The sequence below is a fragment of the Bremia lactucae genome (assembly GCF_004359215.1).
Source record: "Bremia lactucae strain SF5 chromosome Unknown BlacSF5_NotPlaced_19_SHOA01000004.1_2068294bp, whole genome shotgun sequence".
Taxonomy (NCBI): domain Eukaryota; phylum Oomycota; class Peronosporomycetes; order Peronosporales; family Peronosporaceae; genus Bremia; species Bremia lactucae.
The window spans coordinates 801,077-823,604 of record NW_027152031.1 but is presented as its reverse complement, the minus strand read 5'-3'; the positions used below and the strand labels follow the sequence as shown (position 1 = coordinate 823,604).

At 45.0% G+C, this 22,528-nt stretch overlaps 3 protein-coding genes across 3 annotated transcripts; all 3 read right to left on the bottom strand.

Moving 5' to 3' along the window:
- Positions 1–9,587: 9,587 nt before the first annotated feature.
- Positions 9,588–10,685, bottom strand: CCR75_003418 (uncharacterized protein; the record flags this gene model as incomplete). The annotated part of the gene is made up of 1 exon (XM_067961513.1): positions 9,588–10,685. One exon carries the CDS (start codon positions 10,683–10,685, stop codon positions 9,588–9,590), a length of 1,098 nt encoding a protein of 365 aa, XP_067821450.1.
- Positions 10,686–11,047: 362 nt separating this feature from the next.
- CCR75_003417 (uncharacterized protein) lies at positions 11,048–11,668 on the bottom strand (the record flags this gene model as incomplete). Its single annotated transcript, XM_067961512.1, has 1 exon — positions 11,048–11,668. The coding sequence occupies one exon, from the start codon at positions 11,666–11,668 to the stop codon at positions 11,048–11,050; it is 621 nt and encodes a 206-aa protein (XP_067821882.1).
- A 1,614-nt stretch (positions 11,669–13,282) lies between these two features.
- On the bottom strand, positions 13,283–14,041 carry CCR75_003416 (uncharacterized protein; the record flags this gene model as incomplete). The annotated part of the gene is made up of 1 exon (XM_067961511.1): positions 13,283–14,041. One exon carries the CDS (start codon positions 14,039–14,041, stop codon positions 13,283–13,285), a length of 759 nt encoding a protein of 252 aa, XP_067821883.1.
- Positions 14,042–22,528: the final 8,487 nt, after the last annotated feature.

The following is a 22,528-nucleotide window of genomic DNA, read 5'->3' as shown; positions in this document are numbered from 1 at the left end:
AAGGCCTAGCCGATATTACAGTGCTTCGGTTGCCCGTACAACCATGGATCGAAGCCGCAACAAGGCTATAGATCCACCTAATCCCACGTTTAGTGGTGGGAAGCGTCGATTGACGCGAGTTGACCCTGAGCTTGGCGCTCAAAAACGTCAACGGCGTACGGGCAATCTTGCCGAAGAGGTACCTCAAACTCCCCAAGAGTTATCAGAAGAGGGGTACCCTAGCCGGTATTGACCCTTACGACGACGTCGCTTTAAAAGTTTCTCCACGTGAGGCTGAAGATTCCCCCGCGCATCAAGCAGCGCGGGAGGGGGCCGAAATTTCGGTGGAAGCATTTGATGCTTTACGGCACGAGGTGCAACTTCTTCGTGAGGTCCTTGCTCGGGTTGAGAGCTCTTTTGAGGCGGTTCGGGACCGTCTTTCGACGCTGGAGCGTCAGCAAACTCGTTTAGAGGGCCAGTTGGATATCCTGGTGAGGATGCAGCAATCTGCGGCACGACCCCCTGTCTCGGCGCAAGCGCCTTCAAGTCCACGTGGGAAGGGTCCCGATATGGCTCAAGCATGCCAACGTAGAACACCAAGTGTGTACGCAGCTTGCTAGAAAGGTTTAGCGTATAAGCTAGGCCCTTCTTGGCCACGACCTTAAATGGTCCAATAAAGCGCGGGCGCAATTTGGTCTTGAAGACCGCGGAAACCAAGGTGGTAGTTAGATTTTAAGCGTTTAATAAAACTCGGTCTCCGACCACATAATAATTAATACAGCTTCTGCCTTTGGCATCTGCTTGTTCTTTTTGTTTGTCTTGGCTATCAGCCATCGTATCCCTTACATGTCTTAAGACACTAAATCGCGTCGCGAGAAACTCTTTACTTGTATCAGAACGGTAACAGGGCTGATATCAGCAAGCCTATCGGCTAATTCTTCCCCACCAAGCCCTGAATTACGCAGTGGTATCGTTAATGGAGCGCGTAGGTGGGTAAGACCGTTTACATAGAGCGAAGTATAGCCTGTAGAGGCATGTACAGCGTTATTAACGCAAACTCCACCACTAAAAGCATTGAGCTCCAGCGCTTTGGTGTCTGAGCACACACACTGCGTAAAATGTCTTCAATGACGCGATTGACACGTTCGGTTTGACCATCGGTCTGCGGATGGTCCGCAGTGGACATATCCAATCTGGTGTCAAGCACTCGGAAAATTGATTTCCAGAATTTACCCGTGAAACGGGGGTCCCGATCAGAGACAATTGCCATTGGCAAACCATGTTGTCAAAACACGCGATCGATAAACAGCTTAGCTGTACCTTCACCATCAATGGAATCCAGCACGGCCGCTAAGTGAGCCATTTTGCTCAATCGGTCAACAAAGACCATAATGCCGGAGTTACCGGCTGAATCTTTCGGTAGACCGAAAACAAAATCCATACTAATGGACTCCCAGCAACCTATGGGGACGGGAAGGCTCACCAGTGGTGCAACAGCATTCGTCGAGGGTTTAACCCGTTGGCAAGTTCGCATGTGCGAACATATGTGCTGACCCATTTATTAAGCTTGGGCCACCAATAACTCTGGCTAACAGAGCCGTAGATCTTTTTTCTACCGAGATGACCACCAAGGATAGTATCCTGTGCCTCATAGAGGATTCGGTACTTCAAATCCTCATCATGAGGTACAACGACACGCGGAGAGTCCACGATGTCTGTGCAATAAAGCAACAGGTCGTTATTGATAGAAAATCGATGTAACGTTTCACGCAAACGTGCCGGCAATTTAATAATTGAATCAGAGTTCTTTAAAGCTCGTAGCAGAGCTACACACTTTTCATCCTTGGCGTAAGCCGAACGGATTAATTCAGGAATAGGCGACAAGATGGTCGTTAAATGAGAAAGCTCATAATCCGGCCTGCATGATAACGCATCGGCCAAAGCATTTTGCTTGCCGGGCTTATATTTTCACCGCGAAGTTGTATTCCGCGAAAAAGGATAGCCATCGGGCCATTCTCTGTAAGAGTGGGGCGACTTAGTCGCCGTGCGTAATGACGCGTGATCTGTATAGCTTAGAGCCGAGCAGATGAACTTGAAATTTGACGAGAGCATACTTCATAGCAAGTAACTCTTTGTCATGAACTGGGTAGTTCTTTTCCGCAGCTTTAAGCTCTTTAGACTCGAACGCAATAATACGTTCATGTTCATCAACATCTGTTTGTAACAGATCACTAGCAATGGTAAAATCCGATGCGTCACAGACGACACTGAAAGACCAATTTTAGTTTGGCAGTGCCAGAATCGGGCATGGATAAAACAATCCTTAGCTGCTCGAAAAACATTATTTTCGGTGCTAGTCCAGCACCATTCTGTATCCTTTATAAGGAGATTAGATAATGGCCTTGCCATATCAGCGTAATTTTCGCTATATTTGTGTAAATAATTGGCGAGACCCAACCACTTGCGCAAATCCTTTTGGTTTTTAGGAACCGGCCAATCTACTATGGCTTTACCTTAGCGGGATTCGCTCTAAGGCCTCGCTTTCCAACGAAGTATCCTAATAAAGGAATTTCGTATGCGCCGAAAATGCATTTAGATGCATCGGCATACAATTTGTTTGTGCGCATGCACTCGAGCACGCTCGCAAATGGTCTAAATGGTTTTCCATATCCGACCGATCCTGCTCCACACGACTAGGGACAAAAATGTCATTGAAATAAGTCTGTGCATAACCTCGATGAGGGCGAAACAGTTGCGTCACTAGACGATTAAATGTTGCCGGGGCGTTGGACAGCCCTTGTGGCATAACCAACCACTCCCATAACATACCGCTTGGGGTGCTAACCGCTGTAAGTGGGATATCGCTAGCTCGCATGAGCAATTGGTAGTAACCGTCGACTATGTCAAGTGCACTGCGCATTGTATATTCCACCATATTGTTCTGAAAAACATCCTTTCTGGGGATGGGGGGTCGTGCTGGTATAGTAACAACATTAAGCTTATTATAAGCATGTACAATGCGCCATTTACCATTTGGCTTTTTGACACAAAATATCGGTGTCGAATGAGGAGATTTGCTCTCTTGTACCATTCCAGCCTCGTGCTTCGCACGGAAGAAATCTTTAATGACGTCACACTGCTCCCTTGGTAAAGGCCATTGTCTTGTGACACAGTATTTGGTTCCCGGAACCAGTCAATTTCATGACGAACATTTCTATCCGGAGGTAAAACAGATGGTGGATTATTACATACCACATCGTGGAATTCCTTAATCAAGGAATAAAAGGGACCGTAGGATCATTAAGGATTGATGACCCATTTCGCGCACTAAGTGCAGCTTTTGTGTCATCCAGGACAGCTTCGTCTAGAAGTGACGATGAGTTTAACTCAGTTGTTGGTCGAATGACCACCATCTCAGATAAGTCGCCAGCTTTAAGGCTCGGCCGCACTCATCAATAGACATTTCGTCTAGCTCTAAAAGAGCATGTAACGAAGGGATTGCCGCAAGGCTAACTTCCCCCTCAATGTTACCGGTTACACCATTTACAAGCGTATGTAATTGCTCACTCGTATCACTTTGTGAGGGTATACACGCTTCGTGTCCATCCTGTCTTGGAGTGGAGACAATACGCCTCTTAGAGGCCGGGACATTCACGTCCCCGGGTTTTCCAGCCTGTATTGGTTCTATACAAGACATGGTGTCTAATTTGACATCCGACAAGGAGTTAGGTAACTCAACTTCCTTATCCAGCGAACGTTTACGTGTCGCTTCACGTGCATTAGGAGGGTTTGACCCAAAATGCCCTGGCGAACCGCCAATTATGTCACTACTGACACTCAGCATGATGCCACCTCGGCCGACCACGGTGGACTTAGACTTGCCACTCCACGTATCTCAGGGATATAACACCCTTGATGACTCGGTCTTAGGCCAACAATGCTTTTAGCATTTAGTGAATCGTTTTTAAAACAATTGCTACTCGACGGAATACGTGCCATTCCAACTCCTTTTTCTGAGTTAAGCCCAAAATAAATGTTTTCAACATTGGATTTAGTAACTCAGATATTACAATGTCTAACACACTGATAAATTTAGTCAGTCATATGCGCCAATAGCGCTTTTGTCTCCTAGCAAAGGTGGGCTCATGACTTCTCAGAAATTTGCTTGGAACATTGCGCGTGGTGCCTAAGGTCTTAGACCTCCAATCGATCCGTGACTCATGGCGTTTAATCCAGGCCATACCAAGGATGGGATCATATCTCGAATTCGATTAAGGACGAGGCAGCGTTCCATACTGTCAAAGTCCAGAAACTTCTTGCCTAAATTCAAGAAACTTTAGGAGCAGTGACACGAGTCCCAGTCGCTAAGCGAGCAGTGATTGTATCACTTTCATGCGCTTTAAGTCCCCAACGCATTAGTTTCCCTCAAGCGAAAGACGTCAAGCATAAGTGCAAGACGCTCCTGAGTCAATTATAATTGACCACGGCTTATCAAAACCCTTTACAGTCGCTAAAGCGACTAGCAGCCAGGCTTGTACTCTCACCGATCTAATTGGGGCTAGATTCTATTTATTCTCACCTCCTAGAGTTTTAACAGAGCCTAGGTCTTCCCCAGTAGAGCGGTTTTCACCTACATGGTATCGACGTTTTCCGCACCGTACCAGATTTCTGGTATAGGTCGGAATTGGTGCTATTTTGAGCTTTACGAGTATTTTGTAGGGGACAGGCCGGACGTAAATGTTTCGTGCTTCCGCACATACAACATCTACAAATGATTTCATGCTGTTCCACTGCTTGAAGTGCCTTTTCTCCCTCCTCAACGAGGCGTAGATCCATGAATTCCGGTCTATTAGACGGTACCAATGTGCTCGAAGAGCTTGTTCGGTAAATAGGCGGGCTAACGCGAGCAGACTTAAAGACGAACTCAGCGCGTAGCGCTATGGCAATTGCGTCTTCGAAAGTAGCTGGATGGGGTCGTAATAATTCCGAACGGTCAACGCCTTCATTGAGAAACCCCAAAAAAATTTACGATAGTTGCTTCTTGCATCGGGCCTTGAAGCATAGATGCAATGAGTGTTCTCAACTCCTGGGCATGGTCCTCTAGGGCTCGTTTACCCTGTCGAGTCGCTATGAGCCGTGATCGTATGCGTAAAGCCTAATCAGGCGGTGCAAACATGCTGGTCATTTGCTGAATTACCGAATCCCATGAGAAAAAAAAGCGTCGTCTATGGACGCTGCACGAGAGTGCCCACTCCATGGCTCTATCTTCGAGGTACAGAGATATACCGAGTTGGCATAGATGCCGCAAGGGTGATCCTGAACCTGGCCGATCGGGGAGGATTCGTACGCATGAAGGTTTCAACCCTTGCATGCAAAACCTCTGGTCCCTGAATATACTGAACTTTACATATTCAAGCCCAAATAAAGTTTTGAGCTTGTCATACGCTATGCCCTGCGCTTCTATAAGTTTTGAGACCTCTTCCATTTCAGTGAAGGCTTAGTCTTATAAAGACTCAGAGATTGACTACTAGTGCTACCAGATGTAGCGGAGCTTCTTCGCTGCTAAAGATAGAGGAAGACTTTTAGACTTCAAGATCAAAAGGAAAACTCAGCATTTTTAATTTTAATTTAAATTCAAAACCTTACCGTAGCTAATTCAAAATAGATTTCGGCCGCCAGATATATATCTGGCGGCGACTACATTTGTTACCCATAATAAATGGAATTTAAGTAATTAATTATTTTAAAATAGAATAAAAGGGTATTTACCCATAAAGTAAATGTACCACAACAACGGTTCTCCAACCGATGTGTGCCCCATTACAATAAAGGTACCACAAAACGGTTCTCCAACCAATGTGTGCCTCATTACAGAGGCAGTCAAAAACACGTCGATTTGGGCGAGCGCGCGTGAACAGGCACAACCGCGTCTCCGATTGCGCATAAAATGCAACGTCAACATTTGATGATATTCCATATGTCTAACGTTAACTCCATTTTGTTCGGTATTGAGGTTTCGACCTCCAAGCGGTACGGAACCGTACATTCGACCAGCACCATTTGTTGGACACACTGCTGAGCTTTATAGGAACGTTATTTAAGTTGTATATGGCATAAGCGGCCACTATAGTAATTTGATAAGGCCTTTCGGTGCGCGTGCTGCTCTTCGAGTAACGCCAAATAGGCAGCCTCCGCATGTGTGATTAGCTGTACTCGAAAAGGCGGGACCAAGCCAGACCCATTCTTAGACCCGGCTTTGATATTGTCGATTACCAGATCAGGAGCAAGCCTGGTATGAGCGAGCGTTAAAATTTTACGCATACGCCAACTGCTGACGCTAACCTAAATGTAGTGATAGCGTAAACGACTTTCAGTAGACAGCGAAGGCCTAAATGATACCTGCATCTTCCTACGATGTTCCGCTGTAAATATATGCTGCAGCGAGTGTACGCTCGAAATTATGCTCGACCTCTAAAATTAAAATTGCGTGGGCTAAAATTTAAGCTTCATTGTAAGGGTGGTCGATTTGGCTATTTTCGCCTCGCGAACCAGACTCAAGATTTTTATTGATCTTCCTATCTGATGAATTTTAATTAAACGATAAATGCTCAGGACTCAATTCAGGCATCAGTAAACTGCAAGCGGGCACGTCGTAATGCGGCCACGCTCTACTTATACACACACCATAGCACAGCGAGGAGGCGGTTTAACCAGCTTCTTTTGCGTGCAGTGAGGTAGTTGCGGTGGGCGCGTTAGCGACTTCACCTAACGCACTAAGTACTTTGATTAAGTGTCTTCACGGGAGCGGTAATCCGGCTCGTGCTAAATAGTTCCGCTTACCATTTTTGGTAGGTGTGTGGACTTCTTAGATGGACTTTTGGGTAATCAAACCAAAGGAAGTTGGAGGCAATAACAGGTCTGGGATGCCCTTAGATGTTCTGGGCCGCACGCATGCTACGACGGGGTGTATCGTTACATAAAATTAACACTTATAAATAGTTTATTAATATATTATCTAAAAGGTAGAGAATATTTGGAGAATATTACTTACATAGTAATGTTCAGAAATCTTATCCATAAATAGGTATAGGCCATTATATCTATTTATCCACCACGACCTGATTGGCACGTTCTGTTTGGCCATTGATCTGAGGATGGTCTGCAGTCGACATGGGGAACTCGCCACCTAGCAGCCCAAGCACTTGTCGCCAAAACCCAGACGTAAATCATTGATCCCGGTCCAATACTATGGACTCGGCCATCTCGTGTAATCGGTATACGCGATCCAGGACAAGAGAGCTGCCTACTTGCCTTTGATCGATGTCTTACATGGTGCTGAATGAACCATCTTGCTTAGACCGTTTACGAAGACGACGAGCCCCGTCCGACCCTAATGTGAAGTCTAGACTTACTGACTTCCAACAGTTGGTTGGAATCGGTAGCGGCTTCAGTGGCGCACTGCTGGACGGTGCAGGCTTTATGCTGACACTGTTCGCAAGAGCGAATATAGTTGGCCACCCATCTAAATAAGTGCGTTCACCAAAATTTCTCTGACACTCGTAAGAATGTCTTTTCACGGCCCAGATGCCCACTAGATGGCGCATCATGGAGCTCGTGAAGGGTCATCAGCTTGAGGTCTGTGTCATGAGGCACATAGATTCCCAAGGAATCACAAGGTGACAGCTGATGCCATAACAGGCCATCGATGAAGCTAAAGCGATTTACCTCAGCTTTCTCCTGCATTTTTTCGACCCCTCAGTGGTAGATGCGGACTCATGCGTCTCGCACGCTGGTTATTGCCATCGCTCTTCGGAAAGGGATTCCTCTTGCTGGGCGTCTTCGCCCCAGCAGGGGCCCAGGCATAGCAGCGCTCATATGACTGCGCTTGCCACATTTGTGACAGACAACGTCTGCATTGCCCAACTCCATGGAAGTGACACCTGTTCTCTCGGCCGACGGCTTATACCAAGCTATCGCCGAGGCACTGTTGTAAAATTTCTCCTCAACTAAGGCAATTTGGATTCCATCGTTGACGGCACCTTTCTAATAAGAGCCTGTCACGATGAGCCATGACGTATTCCGTTCATAAACTTGGGCACTTTTATGTGCTCCCCAATCGGACCTACGGTAATTGATCCCGACAGCTAGTGCATCTCCTGCACATGCTCTTGCATAGATCGCTTCGCCTGCCACGCCCCGAAAACGCGCACCTTATGCAACACCTCGTTGTTTGGTGGCTGGCACATGGCGCGAGTCTTTGTCTTATAATCGCCCATGAAGGGAACACCTTGAATACGCTATACCCGCCGAGTAAGCCCACTCTGAGGCTTTACCGCGCGGGTGCGACATGGAGTACGGCACCATCGGGCTGTCATCTTCGATTAGCTGCGACACACCGCATTGCTTTACTGCTAACAGCCGATGGATATCGTGCGCGCTGCAGTTCCATCGAACTTGGGCGGGTCCATCCGAATAAGCCTCGGCTGAGAGCGGAGAGCATCTTAACAGTCCTGTTGAAAGCCTCGCTTCGAGCCTGCTCTCGCCTTAGCTCATCCTGAGTCTGTGTGACAGACTCCGCCGTAGCATGGCTTTGTGCCTCGGACGCGACCCTTCGCTGTCCGAGCATGAGTGCGTCAAACTGCTCCAACTGAGTAACATGTTGCTCAGGAGACTACCCAAGACCCTGGCCATGGCTTGTTCCCTAAGTCCCTGCGCCGTCTGCTCAGCCAACTCCCGATGATGTTCGGAGGTGGGGGGAAATGAGTCCAATCGATATTGAGGCTCATCCTCACGTACACGCTCAAAGATGCGGGTCGTGGGAAGGATTTCAAGTTCCACCAAGTGTAGACGGGCGCTACTTAAAGCTGCCACGTACTACGCACGCACACACCTTCGACGATTTACCGCCTTCTCTCACGTGCAGTGAGGTTTGTGGTGGGCGCCTTAGCGACCTCACCCAACTCACGAAGTACACTGATAAAAGTGTCGTCACGGGAGCGGTAATCCGGCTCCTCGTGCAAACTTATCAAGTATATTGTAAGTTTAAGACTGATTTATATTTAATCGCATTAAATATAAATTTCTGTTATTACCTAGCATAAATGCCGTCTTTGTAGATAGACTAATATGTGCTGCGAGCGTATCGTTTTTGGGTATTTCGCATAGCGGATGACGCTAGGATGTACCAATGTGCATCACATACATAAGGGTGGGTCACATATATATGAAGCACACTTAAGTGGTAGGTTTTTTTTTTATTACTTCAATTAAGTACCTAGGAATTTAAGTTGAATATAACAATTCCAACGTAAATACTTCTTTATTATTTTCTCTTACAGAAATAATATTCATGTTTTAACGGTACACCCCGTTCCATTTCGTGCTAAACTGACGGCCCCGGGTCACTCGATGTTATGTAAGAGCTAATTCCTGTCTAGGACAGCGACTCAAAGAAGTAATTCACTATTCTTTCCAATCCTGGGTGCAGGTCCTAGTGCCGTGTCATCTTTTGTGCATTTGGGCATGTAAGTTCAGTGCTTAACAATTAATTCATTGTAAATGCCCACATAACGCGATAATCTTTTATCGATAAAGTCATCCAAGAATCTTTACTCGCTCTGTTGATTACAAGCTTCCGCAGTGAATCTCGTAACGTCCAAGGAGCTTTGAGCAATGACGTTCTCGAGACGCTTTTCAATATCGACGGTATGAAGCAAAATTCGCTGCATTAGAATCGCCGAGTCGCCATCTAATCCAGGAATCAGTGCCTGTAGATTCCGTTCGCCTTGCCACAATTGAATAACTCCCGCTTTCAGTGAATACCCTTGAGCATCGAGGTCATCGAGACCTGATCCGTGTTCAAAATGAGTTTTAATAGCTTGCTGTTGCTTGTCGTCGTCGTCAAGATATGGCACGACAGCAATAAGCTGCAACGTGTCGTCTAACTCATTCAGAACCTTTTCAATCGAATGATCTTCTGGTGCTTTACGATCCACGGGATTATAAGCCGGAGCTGAAGAATGCCGTTCTTCGCGCTTGGCCTCGTGACGGTCGTTCTCATGCGTTTCATCTTCCTTTTCAAAGCCTAAATTTGGATTCTCTACTGCGTGTTTACCTACACTTTTGCCCCAGCTTCCTTTGTCCCATTGAAAGACCTCAGGGAGCCCACAGTTGCTGAAAAATTGACCCAATGCCTCCTCTACCAACGTATTACATGCACCTCCCGTCGTGCGTAGTTGCAACTCGACTTCTTTAAATTCACCCTCGATAGGTGTTTTTAAAAAAAATGGAAGTTTTAAGGTCTTGGCTGGGGGAAATTGATTGTGTTTCTCAATGGCGTCCAGGATGCCCAAGAGCTCTTTGTACGATTCCTCATTTGCGCGCTGCTGCGTTGGATACTGTCCAAAGAGATCCGGATGCGTACGCAAATAGAGCTTGCGCAACGTTTCTTTAAGAATTGGCACCTTGACTCCTTTTTGGCTCTTGTTGACGCGTAATTTCTTCCGACGGAGCGTGCGTTCGCTGACTTTTGTTCGTACAAAACTAATGCTGCTGGTTCGGGTTGATAGGAATGGAGGGTCGATAGAGCAAGGCACGCGGTGCTTATGCATTTGTTGCCAGGGAATTGCTGTGCTTAAGCGTGTAGACGCGTGCATTTGGAAGCGAGAAACGATAAGCGTCTGACGAGCTAGTGCGACGAAGCCCATTACCACCGCTTTTCAGAGCCCTGAAGGCAAGAATGAATAAAATTATTTATCACTTTTTTTGAGAGCAAAATATGCGTTTTTCGTAATGAGCACAAATTCGGGTCATGCCTGAAATTACATGTTGCCCATTTTCTTGTGCATTTTACGGCGAGGTATTCTTACAATCGTTCTTTATTTCTAACATAAGATAAGGAGAATTTATCAATGGTGCAAGTATACGTACATCATTTATACGGGACTTAGACGTCTTGATTGCCTGTGTCGAATCAAAAGTTAAGAGCAAAAGCAAAGCACGCGGGCTCGACCAAGATCTCCGCAATACCTTGATGGTGTCGAGATGACTTCTTTTTTAACGGACAATCTCAAATGACCTGATTGTCTTCTTGCAACTCATCTTTGTCATCGGGATCAACTCCACCATTCGAGAGCATCTCACGCACTTTTCTCTCAATATTAAGCGTGTGGAGCAGGATACGCTGCAGAATCTGGGCCGAATCGGTATCCAATCCCTCAACAATCTTTGTAAGGTCGCGCTCACCCTTCCAAATCTTATGCGTCCCAGCTTTAATATTATACCCACGTTCATCAATCTCATCAAGACCACTGCCACTCTCAAAGTGTTGGCGCACTTCCCCATACTCCTCTTCATCCATCAGTGGCACAGCAGCAATAATTTCAAAAACTTCATTGAGCTCTTTCAGCAAGTTTTCAATCGAAGCATCTTCAATTGTCATTTCACTGTCGTCAAATGCTAGCGTAGGTTCAATTTCGTTCTCTTCTGGCAGGACCACACGCTCGCTCACCTTTGTTCGCAAAAAGCCTACTCGAGTCGATAGGATCGGAGACTCCATCGCACAGGGCAAGCGCTGCCACTTCGTTCGCTGCAAGAATTGCTCATTAGCTACAAGAGGACAAACGCGCATACGGGAATAGAGGAATCGAGAAGTGGCGCGTGCCTGACGAGCTACCGACATGAAGGCCATGACGCAAGGCGAAGAGTGTTGTTTTTATTGGTTTTGAGTCATTTCTTGTACAGCGTGATATTAGGTACGTAGTCCATTATTGCTTCAAAACTTTTTTTATTTTCAAGCTGACAAGCAATAGTAGCCGAAGATGCTTTTTTAGCCGCTTAATACTCCATAATAGCTCAAATTTAAAATTTAAAATAGTTTCTTACATCCTTGACAACCTCAAAATGGAAACTGCAAAAAAAAAGTAGCGTAAATAATACTGTACATACAGTACATCGTCTGATACAACCGTTTGCTCTTGAGGTCACGGGAGAGCTGTAACATGAGTTATTTAAATAGTGTCGGAAAACCTAAAGTGACCTCAGGCAATTTGCATACAAGGCCAATGCAAGTCTTTAACGCTACCAGTAGCTAGAAAGCCTGTTGCATGTGACAGAAAAACACGATCTAGAATATTTTCGTGCCTTACATAATAGCACTCCTCTGAATTATGCAATGCGGAGACCTCCAACACATTCATGAGCGCACATTGCAATGAAGTTCAGTCGCAAATAATAAACTGTTTTTGGGAATATGCGTCCAATATTGCGCAAAAGTTTGTTTCGCGAGGAACATGAAAGTTTGCAGCGATTGATCGAAGAGCATTTTTTTATTTGGTGATGAGCAAGCTAAGTGACTCCTACACGGCCCCGAAGACTTCGCAAAAAAAATTGCGTCTTAATACGGCAATGTGAAGAATGCGTCTTTTTACATGACAGGACGTCGACGCTGGCATACCTCTAAATCGTTAAGTTGCTTGCTAATCACTTTTGAGTACCGCGAGTTTTTACGTGTTTGTATAGAAGTCGGATGAAAACCTATTTGCGCTTAAAATATTAGAGGAAGGCACCTTGAATTCTCTTGGTAGAACCACCTTTTGCCATCACGGCCGGTCGGCTGCTTTTGTTTTGATACGGAAAACAGCCTGCATTTTCGTGGCTTATTGCAGTTAGGACGTCGACAGCTTGATTTAAACCTCGCATTAGCTTGAACGATATTGTGCTTTCCCTTGAAATTAATTAGCTATTTCTTACATCGCAGTGTTCTAGCCATTAATTTTTAGCATCACATTCCAGAATCTTAAGTTGTAATCGCGATAACTTTTTTTCTGTTTGAAAGTAATCGTTAAAAGGTATAACAACTCCCGCCAAACAAAATAATTGAAAATTGCTGCTGCAGTGCGAGGGAGCACCAGCGCAGACTACTCGTATAATTGTATACTCTAATAATAATCTAAAAGATTTGCATATCCATTCCAACGAAAGAAGACCTTCACGATTACAGTCTGTCAGAAAAAAATTAAAATCCGCCCGTGTCTAGCATTTTAAATACTGAAAATTCGGGATCTAATTACGCACCTTGTGATAGTCAAACCCAATAAGAGCTCTGCAGACCTAATTGGCCTGGCGTCGAATGAATAAGAAGTATCTCTGACATTTATTTTGTCTAGCTTGGTCCCGACGAACAAAAAAAAAAATAGTGCGTTTGATACACGCTGAATGATAGCTTTTAGATTTTTTTAATTATCTGAAACTTACTCAATTCAGCAAAAACTTGGACAAGACAAACGTAATTTAAACACTCAATTTAATCATGCTTGGTACCAGTGGTCGTGGCAAAACGCCTCTTTAGTCTTGGGAGCACAAGGCCACCTACGATAGCAACCACTATAAGCTGCATCGTCGTGGCGCTATCAATAATGTCTCCACGCGATCGTAGCTCGCGCAGAATAAGCCCAGCTTTGCAGCTCAGGAAATTGTACGGAACGAGCCCAAATAGCGGGCCTAACGTAAATTGGCCTAGCGGAATGGCCAAGTGGGGCGACGCCATGTTAATAAACCAATTGGGGGTGAATGGAAATACGCGCAGGAATATCATATTCAGCGCCATTTCGTCGCGATGTGCGTCCAATATACTTCTTAAGCGATCGAGTTTTTGCGGAAAAAAGTGCGTGACGACGCGGTAGCCAAAACGCCGCGAAAGGAGAAACATAAAGACCGATCCCAGTGTGTTGTTAGCCAAGCACAGAGGAAATCCCAGCGTCATCCCAAACAACGCGCCGCCCAATAGATTGAAAAATACGGTGCCCGGAATCGCAAATGTTTGCAGGTATAGATAGCAGCCCATGTGTGCGAGCAAAAGTGAACCTCGTTGGCGCTCGGAGAAGCTCTGAAGGGTCTTGCCTAGCTCTTGAGCTGCCTCGAGCGTTGTAGGCAGTCGAAGCGCGAGCCACTCGGTGTCTGTGAGCGTCGAGATTACCAGCGAGTGCAACATCACGCCTAATAGCGCCGTGGTGACTATGAAAACGACGCCCACGAGCTGAAGATCACGGCGCCAGTCCGACATCGTTGCTAAACTTTGTCGACTGCTGCGGATCCTGTTCAAGAAAGTGTTCGGAAGAACGGGGGGTAGGTTATTTTTTGGAAATTTTTATTTTGTTATTTGAATGGATTTTATTGCCAGATCGTTATTAATTAAAAAAAAGAATGCCAGTTAGCAAACAGTTTAACTAAGTAAAATTTTAGGAAAACATGATCCTTTGGCTGATGTATATTTGGTAAGGCTGTAGAGATAGAGTGCGGCAACCGATTCTAGTTTACAGATGGACAAAGGTCTAAGTCCTTCATACTAGCCATAGAAGGATATGAATATTAAAAATAACGACGACAAGAAACAGTCTCTAATTTGCTCTACACTGTTTAGTAAGTATACTTCGTTACGACGTAGTGCTAGCTAAGTAAAATAAACAGGTGTTCCTTGTACCGCACACTATCTCCGTCCCAGCGCGAGATTGTCAGGACCATTCAACTCGCTGAGCCCATGACCACTCATTTCGATTTATCTTTTATACCATTCCTTTTCTATTGATTCAAATTACATATGCGCCATAATAAAAACAAGTAAAAAGGTTGGCGCAATAAGGAGAGATGATACTTAGTAATAATTAGATTTAGGATAGGCGATCCTTAGAGGATGAGCCAAAAGTATCGGCTAGTAAAGCAAAAAAAATAATTCAGTCGTAATTTACCCTCATTCCTCACAAGTGGTACCACTTGTTGGTCTTCCGCTCGCTTCTTCGCCGTCCGCTCGCTTCTTCGCCGTCCGCTCGCTTCTTCGCCGTCCGCTCGCTTCTTCGCCGTCTACTCGCTTCTTCGCCGTCTGCTCGCTTCTTCGCCGTCCGCTCGCTTCTTTGCCGTCCGTTCGCGCTTCGCTGGATTGCACTGCGTTGGATTGCCCAGCACTACTTGTAGCGTAAGGGATTCCACTCGCAGCCAGTAACGTACTGCTTGTAGCGTGGGAATTTCCGCTCGCAGTCAACTGCTCCATTCCTTTGGAAGCGCTGCGTAGCAGTTTTGATTGTGTGGCTTCAGTATCCACTGTAACTCTAAGCGTCTGCCTGACAGATATAGTCGCTTAGTCTGTGTGAGGTTGGGACCGGCTTAACACGGTGAAACAGTTAATCCATCTGGAATAAGATTGAATCTCTTACCCATTACGCTTAATGGCTAAAGAAAGTCGTTGAGATTTATGAGCAAAAAGCTAAAAGCTAATAATCAGATTCCATACTACTGTAGTAAGGCTTTCCTCTTTGAGTACGGTGAAAAGTCTGCAAAGACTGCGAACGATTTGCCTGCGTCATTACAAAAGACCCGACGCATTACAAAAGGCCCGACGCATTGCAAAGATCTTAGCAAAGCAACTCACCAAGGAGAAAGGATGCCTGCCCAAGCAAGAGTCCACCTTATCAGCTCCGTTACACGAGGTATACGCGCTTTTAGAAGAAGCCGAGCGCACCATTTTTAAGGATCTTCGGTTCAACTTAAGAGCCTAGTCTTTTTATAGTTCCGAACACATTCTTCTTCCATTATGGGCAACCCTCAAACGCCGAGCTAATGCAGCAAATGATGCACATGCTACAGCAACAACAAGAGTTAATCAAAACATTCGCTAATTCCTAAAAGATAGGTGGGCTTAAGGTGGACGGGCTAAGGATGCCGACGTAAAGCGGAAAAAGCGAAGAGTCGGTTCGCCTTTATTACGCGCAAGTACAGCAATATTTTATTGCGCACGGTAAGAAGTGGAAAGAGGACGCAAAGGCTCCTCAAGTACTTGCCGTACTAGGAAGCTCATTGCGAGGACCAGCAGCACAATGGCTCTTGCTGCATCAAAAAAGAAATTCACTCAGCCGATGAGTTTTCTCTAGCAGTGAAAAAAAAACAATTCGTCTTTGCGGATCTGCAACAACGTCTTCGAGACGATCTGCATCGGCTGAGACAAGCCAATTGCAAAGGCTTAACGGACTACATTGCGAAATCTCGACACATTATTTCGCAAGTTGAGGACATGACTCGAGTTGACATTTCATCTATTTTCAACGAGGGTTTAAAGCAAGAACTCAAGAAGAAGTTCAATATCGACGGGGAAACGCACTGTAGGATGCTATTACTGTGGCGCTCGATTTTGAACGCACACATTCGGGTGTTTATCATCACCACAACGCTACAAAACCTCGTCCTGGTCCACAAAATGTGGCCAGAGAATTAAACAAGAAGCCAGAGCCGATGGAAATCGGCAATGCTCGGCCATTTAATAGGTCTTCTTGCGTCCATAATCGACGTCGAAATAAACGAAAGTGTGCATACTGCAAAATACTGGGGCACACGATTCAGCAGTGTTACAAGCGCAGGAACCAGCAAAATAATCGCGGCAACGGATATCGTCGCGATCGTGCGAACGCCAACTATTTCGTGAATGAGTCAGTTAAAGAAGAAACCATCGCGACTGCGTCAAACGAAGCTATCACCACACTATGTGAAGCTGACTTTGCTTCCTTCACGGGAAAAGATTTGATCATCTAAAAGGGTCATCTTGACGATCGTGCTGTCAATATGATACTCGATTCTGGCGCCACATGCAATGGGGTGAAGCCGAGTTTGCTGCAATGCGTCATGTCCTGAAATGGCTTTCAAGTCACTCGTTTCGAAGGCACTAATAACACCAAAAATAAGTGAAGAAAGGAGTCGCCAATAGCCCATTTGATGATAATCGAATTTCTGACGTTCCGGTCATTGAGTGGCCAATGAGCAATTGCCATGATGTAATTCCGGGTAAGCCCTGGTGTGCTGCGCACGAGCCAATCATTAATTGACGTACTCATCAAGTTTCGTTCAAAAGTGGTGACATACCATATGATGAGGTTGTGAATCGGTCATTATTCCTCTGCTGACTTCTTAAGGAAATTGAAGACATCACAATTTGAAGAAGTCTATCGTGTCAAAATTTATCAAGAGTCGGAATTTACAAAACCTCGTGAAAACGATTGAAGGCTTTACTCGATTCCTATAAAGATGTATTCCCAGAAAAGTTACCGAATTCATTGCCTCCTCATCGGTCGGTGGAGTTTGGTATCAATATACAGCCCGGTGTGCAACCGAGTAATCGTTCGCCATTTCGACTTTCACAAGCTGAACAAAAGGCTTTACAGAAGTTCGTCGATGAGAACCTTTCATGCGGATAGATCGAGCTTTCAGACTCGCTTTGGGTATCAAACATCTTCGGCATTCCTTAAAATGACCCAACGATCGGTACGAGGTGTATCTCGTTCGGAATGGATTCGATCCGGAAACGCGAACATTTTGCTCAGTTGGGTGATTGGCTTTCGTTACGTCAACTCAACGTCAGTCGTCCCTAAAATACCTTTGCCGCGAATCGATAAATTATTCGATAAGATGTATGGTATGAGCTACTTCACAGTCATTGACTTAGCTCAAGGGTACCATCAGAGGCATATTCATCCGGATAGCAAAACGTACACTGCGTTTCGTAAATCAAATGAGACATATCAGTGGTGCGTTGCGCCGATGGGCCTTGCTGGAATGCCTCGCATTTCGTCGCGCTTGATGCGTGTTCTTTTTGAAAAGTTCTCATTCGTTGTTGTATATTTGGATGGTACATGCATCTTTTCCGTCTCAAAAAAAGGTACTTCTGAAAATTCTAAATTATCTGAACATTCATAACCCTGACACCATTGGCTATTAATTACTTTTAATGTAATACTGGGGTCAATTATTTCATGCTATCGTGTTCGACGTCTTACGCAAGTGAATACTCTTCGCTCACATTGGTAAGTGCAAGTTCGCGCGTCAAGAGGTCAGCTTTTTGGGGCACGCTGTTTCTGGTGACGGATTATTTATCGAAAACAAAGGCGGAAGCAATCGCGAAGTGGCCTTCACTTACCTCTGTAAAGGAATCGCAAAGTTTTCTTGGTCTTGCTTGTTATTATCGCCGCTTTATTCATCAGTTTGCGCAAATAGTTCTGCCGTTGAGCCATCTCGTTAGGAAAGATTTTTCATGGGTCTTGAATGCAGAACAAGAGGATTTGCTCGTAAGGCTGAAGTCTGCCTTACAAGCTGCACCTGTGCTGACTTTGCCTAACTCTTCACGCCCGTTTGTTCTCACTACGGATGCATCGGGGTCGTGCATTGGTGGCGACTTATCGCAATTTATCAATAGACATGACCATCCAGTAGCGTTTTACTCAAAGAAACTTGGAATCCGTGAGATTAGTTGGCCTGCTCGTGAGAAGGATCTATTTGCAATAAAAGAGGGGTTAGAAAAATGGGCAATAGCGCCTGCTCTTGGCTTCTTCATCATCCGTCAGTCTCGCCGAAGTTGGCTCGATACTTGACCACCTTCGCTCAATACGCGTTTACTATACACCACATTAATGGTGCTTTAAACGTTGTAGCTGATGCGCTTTCGCGCCGGCCTGATGATTCTGTCGTGGACAATATCCGCTTTCATAAGTGCGATTTTCTAGTTGCCAACAACGAGGTACACGTTTACTTTGTTCGCCCTCGGTGCCAACTCTGCCCCGGGAGGAAGCTGAGACTCTGCAAGTTGCTGCCTTAATGACAGTGTCGTATGGCGAGTTGTCAACAGAAGTTCGTAAGCTACTTCAATAAGGCTTTGCCAGAATTGCCTAAAGAAGCATGGAAAAGCTCCGAAACAAGTTTATTGATTGTGAAGCAAGAGAAATTGTTGTTTTTGCGCACATTAAACGTCTTTGCGTGCTCAACAACAACCGCTTGCGAACGAATGTAATATCGAAATATGATAATTCGGCAATAGCTGCTCTGCCGGGCAATCGCAGAACATTCTTGCGAGTTGCTCAGTGGTATTACCGGAAATCGTTGCAGAGAAACGTCAAGGAATATGTCAAAACTTGGGAAACCTGCGCACGTCGGAAACATGATAATTAACAAAAAAACAACGTATTACTTATGCCAATTCCAATACCGGATGCTTGCTGGCAAGTGGTATCAATGGACTTTATAAGAGGGCTTCCTGTTTCCAATGGATTTGCCATCCTAACTGTTGTCGATAAGTTTTCCAAACGCACGAAGTATGCAGCAGTGCACGATAAGGACGATGCATGCACCACAGCAAAAGTATTTTTTGATGCTGTCATTCGACACCATGGTATTCCCGCAGTTAATATCAGTGACCGAGATAGCAAGTTCACGTCCATGTTTTCGAAGTCATTGATGACGATCATCGGTGTTCGTCTAAGTATTACAACCGCTTATCGGGCTTAAGCCGATGGACAGACCGAGCGCCAGAACCTTGTGGTAGAAGACGCACTCAATCGCATAGCATCTTACCATGGCACTGACAGGACCGAACACTTGGGAAGCATAGAGTATGCGTCTATACTGGTTCGTGCATCTACTGGATACTCTTCCTTTGAAATAGATACGGGAAGAAGGGAACGCTCTGCATGGCAAAAGTCACTGGGCTGGACTAGTCAACCAAAGGATATTGACGTTTACGCAAAAGAGTTTATCGAAGTACGAGCAAATATCATCGATCAGGCTCGCAGAAATCTGTTGATAGCACAAGCTTCGCAAAAGCAATATTACGATCAAAAGCGCCGAATAAATCAGGTCGAATTCAAAGTTGGAGATCTACTTATACTTGATACTCGCAAAATATCGTTTAAACACGCTGCGAAAAATATGGGACACCAAGAGCCAAGATTGCGGCAAGAAAGGTGGAACCATTCGAAACTATCAAAATGTTTAATTCTAATGTGGCAAGCTTGAGTTACCACAAACTATGAATAGGATTATTCCAACCTTTAATGTTGATGTTCTATCAAGTATGAACCGACACCGGAAAGGTTTCGAAGTCGCCCGATACCGAAAGCATCACAATTCGTGGATAATGGCACAGCGGATCATTTTCAAGTTATTGAACGTCTGTTGAAGAAAGCCAACTCAATCGCTAACCATACTGGCTCGTACAATGGCATGGCGAAACTAAGGAAGAAGCAAGCTAAGAAAAAGAGAAAAATATTCGCCATGTCTCCCACTGGAAGGACCTCGTCGCCGACTTCAATCAGCGTCAACGAGAGATCAAATCGGGGAGGATGTCAGGACCAGTTAACTCGCTAAGCCCTTGGCCACTCATTTCGATTCATCTATTGAACCATTCATTTTCTTTAATTCAAATTTACATATGCGCCATAATTAAAACAAGTATAAGGTTTGCGCAATTAGGAGATATGATACTTCGTAAGAATTAGATTTAGGATAGGCGATACCTTAAGGAGTGAACCAAAAGTATCGGTTAGTAAAACTAAATTAATTCAGTCGTAATTTACCCCCATTCCACACAAGAGGTCCCGGCGCCATTCCGATAACGTTGTAAACATTGTCGACTGCTGCGGGTCCATTTTAAGAAAGTGATCGGAAGAACGTAGGGTAGTTATGTTTTGAATATTTTATATAGTTATTTAAATTGAATTTTATTGCCAGGTCGTTATTAAAATTAAGAAAGAATGCCAGTTGGTATACAATTTAACTAAGTAAAATTTTAGGGAAGTATGATCCTTTGGCTGATGTATATTTGGTAAGGCTGTAAAGATCGAGTGCGGCAACCGATTCTAGTTTACATTTGGATAAAGGTCTACGTGGCTCGGAGCCTACCGCCATAATAGCCATAGAAGGATATCAATATTAAAAATAATGACGACAAGAAACAGTTTCTTATTGCTCTACATTGTTTAGTAAGTATACTTAGTTACGACGTAGAGCTAGCTAAGTAAAATAAACAGGTGTTCCTTGTGCTGCACACTATCTCCGTTCCAGCGCGAGATTCATTTGCGACGTTTGAGGTAATTCCCCCCGATTAAAATACACTTATTATGAGTACTGCGTAAGATGCATGGTAAGTTGTTCCTGAGCGAATCCGTCACATGTTTACGCAGGGCATCCCAGTGAAAAGCGCTCAGTTAGAGGCATGTCGATGAGAATGCTCTTGATTAAAGCCTACACTAAGATCAACGTGCCGGCTCAGGCTGATTTACTGATGCCTGAATTGAATCCTATCATCGGTTTAATTAAATTCGTCGGATAGGAAGATCAATGAAAATCTTCGCATCTGGTTCGCGAGGCGAAAATGACCAAATCGACCACCCTTACAATGAAGCTTCAATTTTAGCCCACGCAATCTTCATTTTAGAGGTCGAGCAAAATCTCGAGCATACACTCGCTGCAGCATATTTTTATAGCGGAACATCGTAGGAAGATGCAGGTATCATGTAGGCCTTCGCTGTCTACTGATAGTCGTTCACACTATCGCTACATTTAGGTAAGCGTCAGCTGTTGGCGTATGCATAAAAATTTACGCTCGCTCATACCAAGCTTGCTCCTGATCTGGTAATCGACAATATCAAAGCCGAGTCTAAGAATGTGCCCGGCTTGGTCCCGCTATTTCGAGTACAGCTAATTATACATGCGGAGGCTGCCTATTTGGCGTTGCTAAAAGAGAACGCGCACCGAAAGGCCTTATGCCATTAGTATATTGGCCGCCTATGTCATAACAATTTAAAAAACGTGCCTAGAGTGTAACGGGCTAAAGTTGCCCGAATGTAACACAGTTCCCGTTAAGTACACTTGGTGTACTTAAGGGGATGGTCAATTACTAAATTATAGTAACTAGACCCAGCACTCGGGTGTGGTGCACATTTGTGACCAACCCTTGTGTATGTGATGCACATCGGTGCATTCACATTACGAGGGATGACGCCTAGCGTCATCCGTTACGCGAGGTATCTAGAAAGATACGCTCGCAATACATATTGTTATCTATAGAGATGACATTTCGATTGGTAAAAATAGGTACTTGTATTTAATATGATTAAAAATATAAACCAGTCTGAAAACTACATCCTGCTTGGTAAGTGCGCACGAGGAGCCGGATTACCGCTCCCGTGACGACAGTTAACCGGAGTACTTAGTGCGTTGGGTGAGGTCGCTTGCGCGCCCACACAACTACCTCACTGCGCGCAAGAGAAGCTGGTTAAACCGCTTCCTCGCTGTGCTAGGGTGTGTGTCTAAGTAGAGCGTGGCCGCATTACGACGTGCCCGCCTACATATAGAGCTCAGCAATGTGTCCAACAAATGGTGCTGGTCGAATGTAAGGCTCCGTATCGCTTGGAGGTCGAAACCTCAATACCGAACAAAATGGTGTTAATGTTAGACATAAGGAATACCAACAAATGTTGACGTTGCATTTCATGCGCAATCAGGGACGCGGTTGTGCCTGTCTACGCGCGCTCGCCCAAATGGACGTGTTTTTGACTGCCTCTGTAATGAGGCACACATTGGTTGGAAAGCCGTTGTTGTGGTACATTTACTATGTGGGTAAAATACCCTTTATTTTACTTTAAAATAGTTGATTATCAAAATCCCATTGTATTATGGGTAACAAATGTGGTCGCCGCCAGATCTTTATCTGGCGACCAAAATTTATCTTAAAATTAGGTAC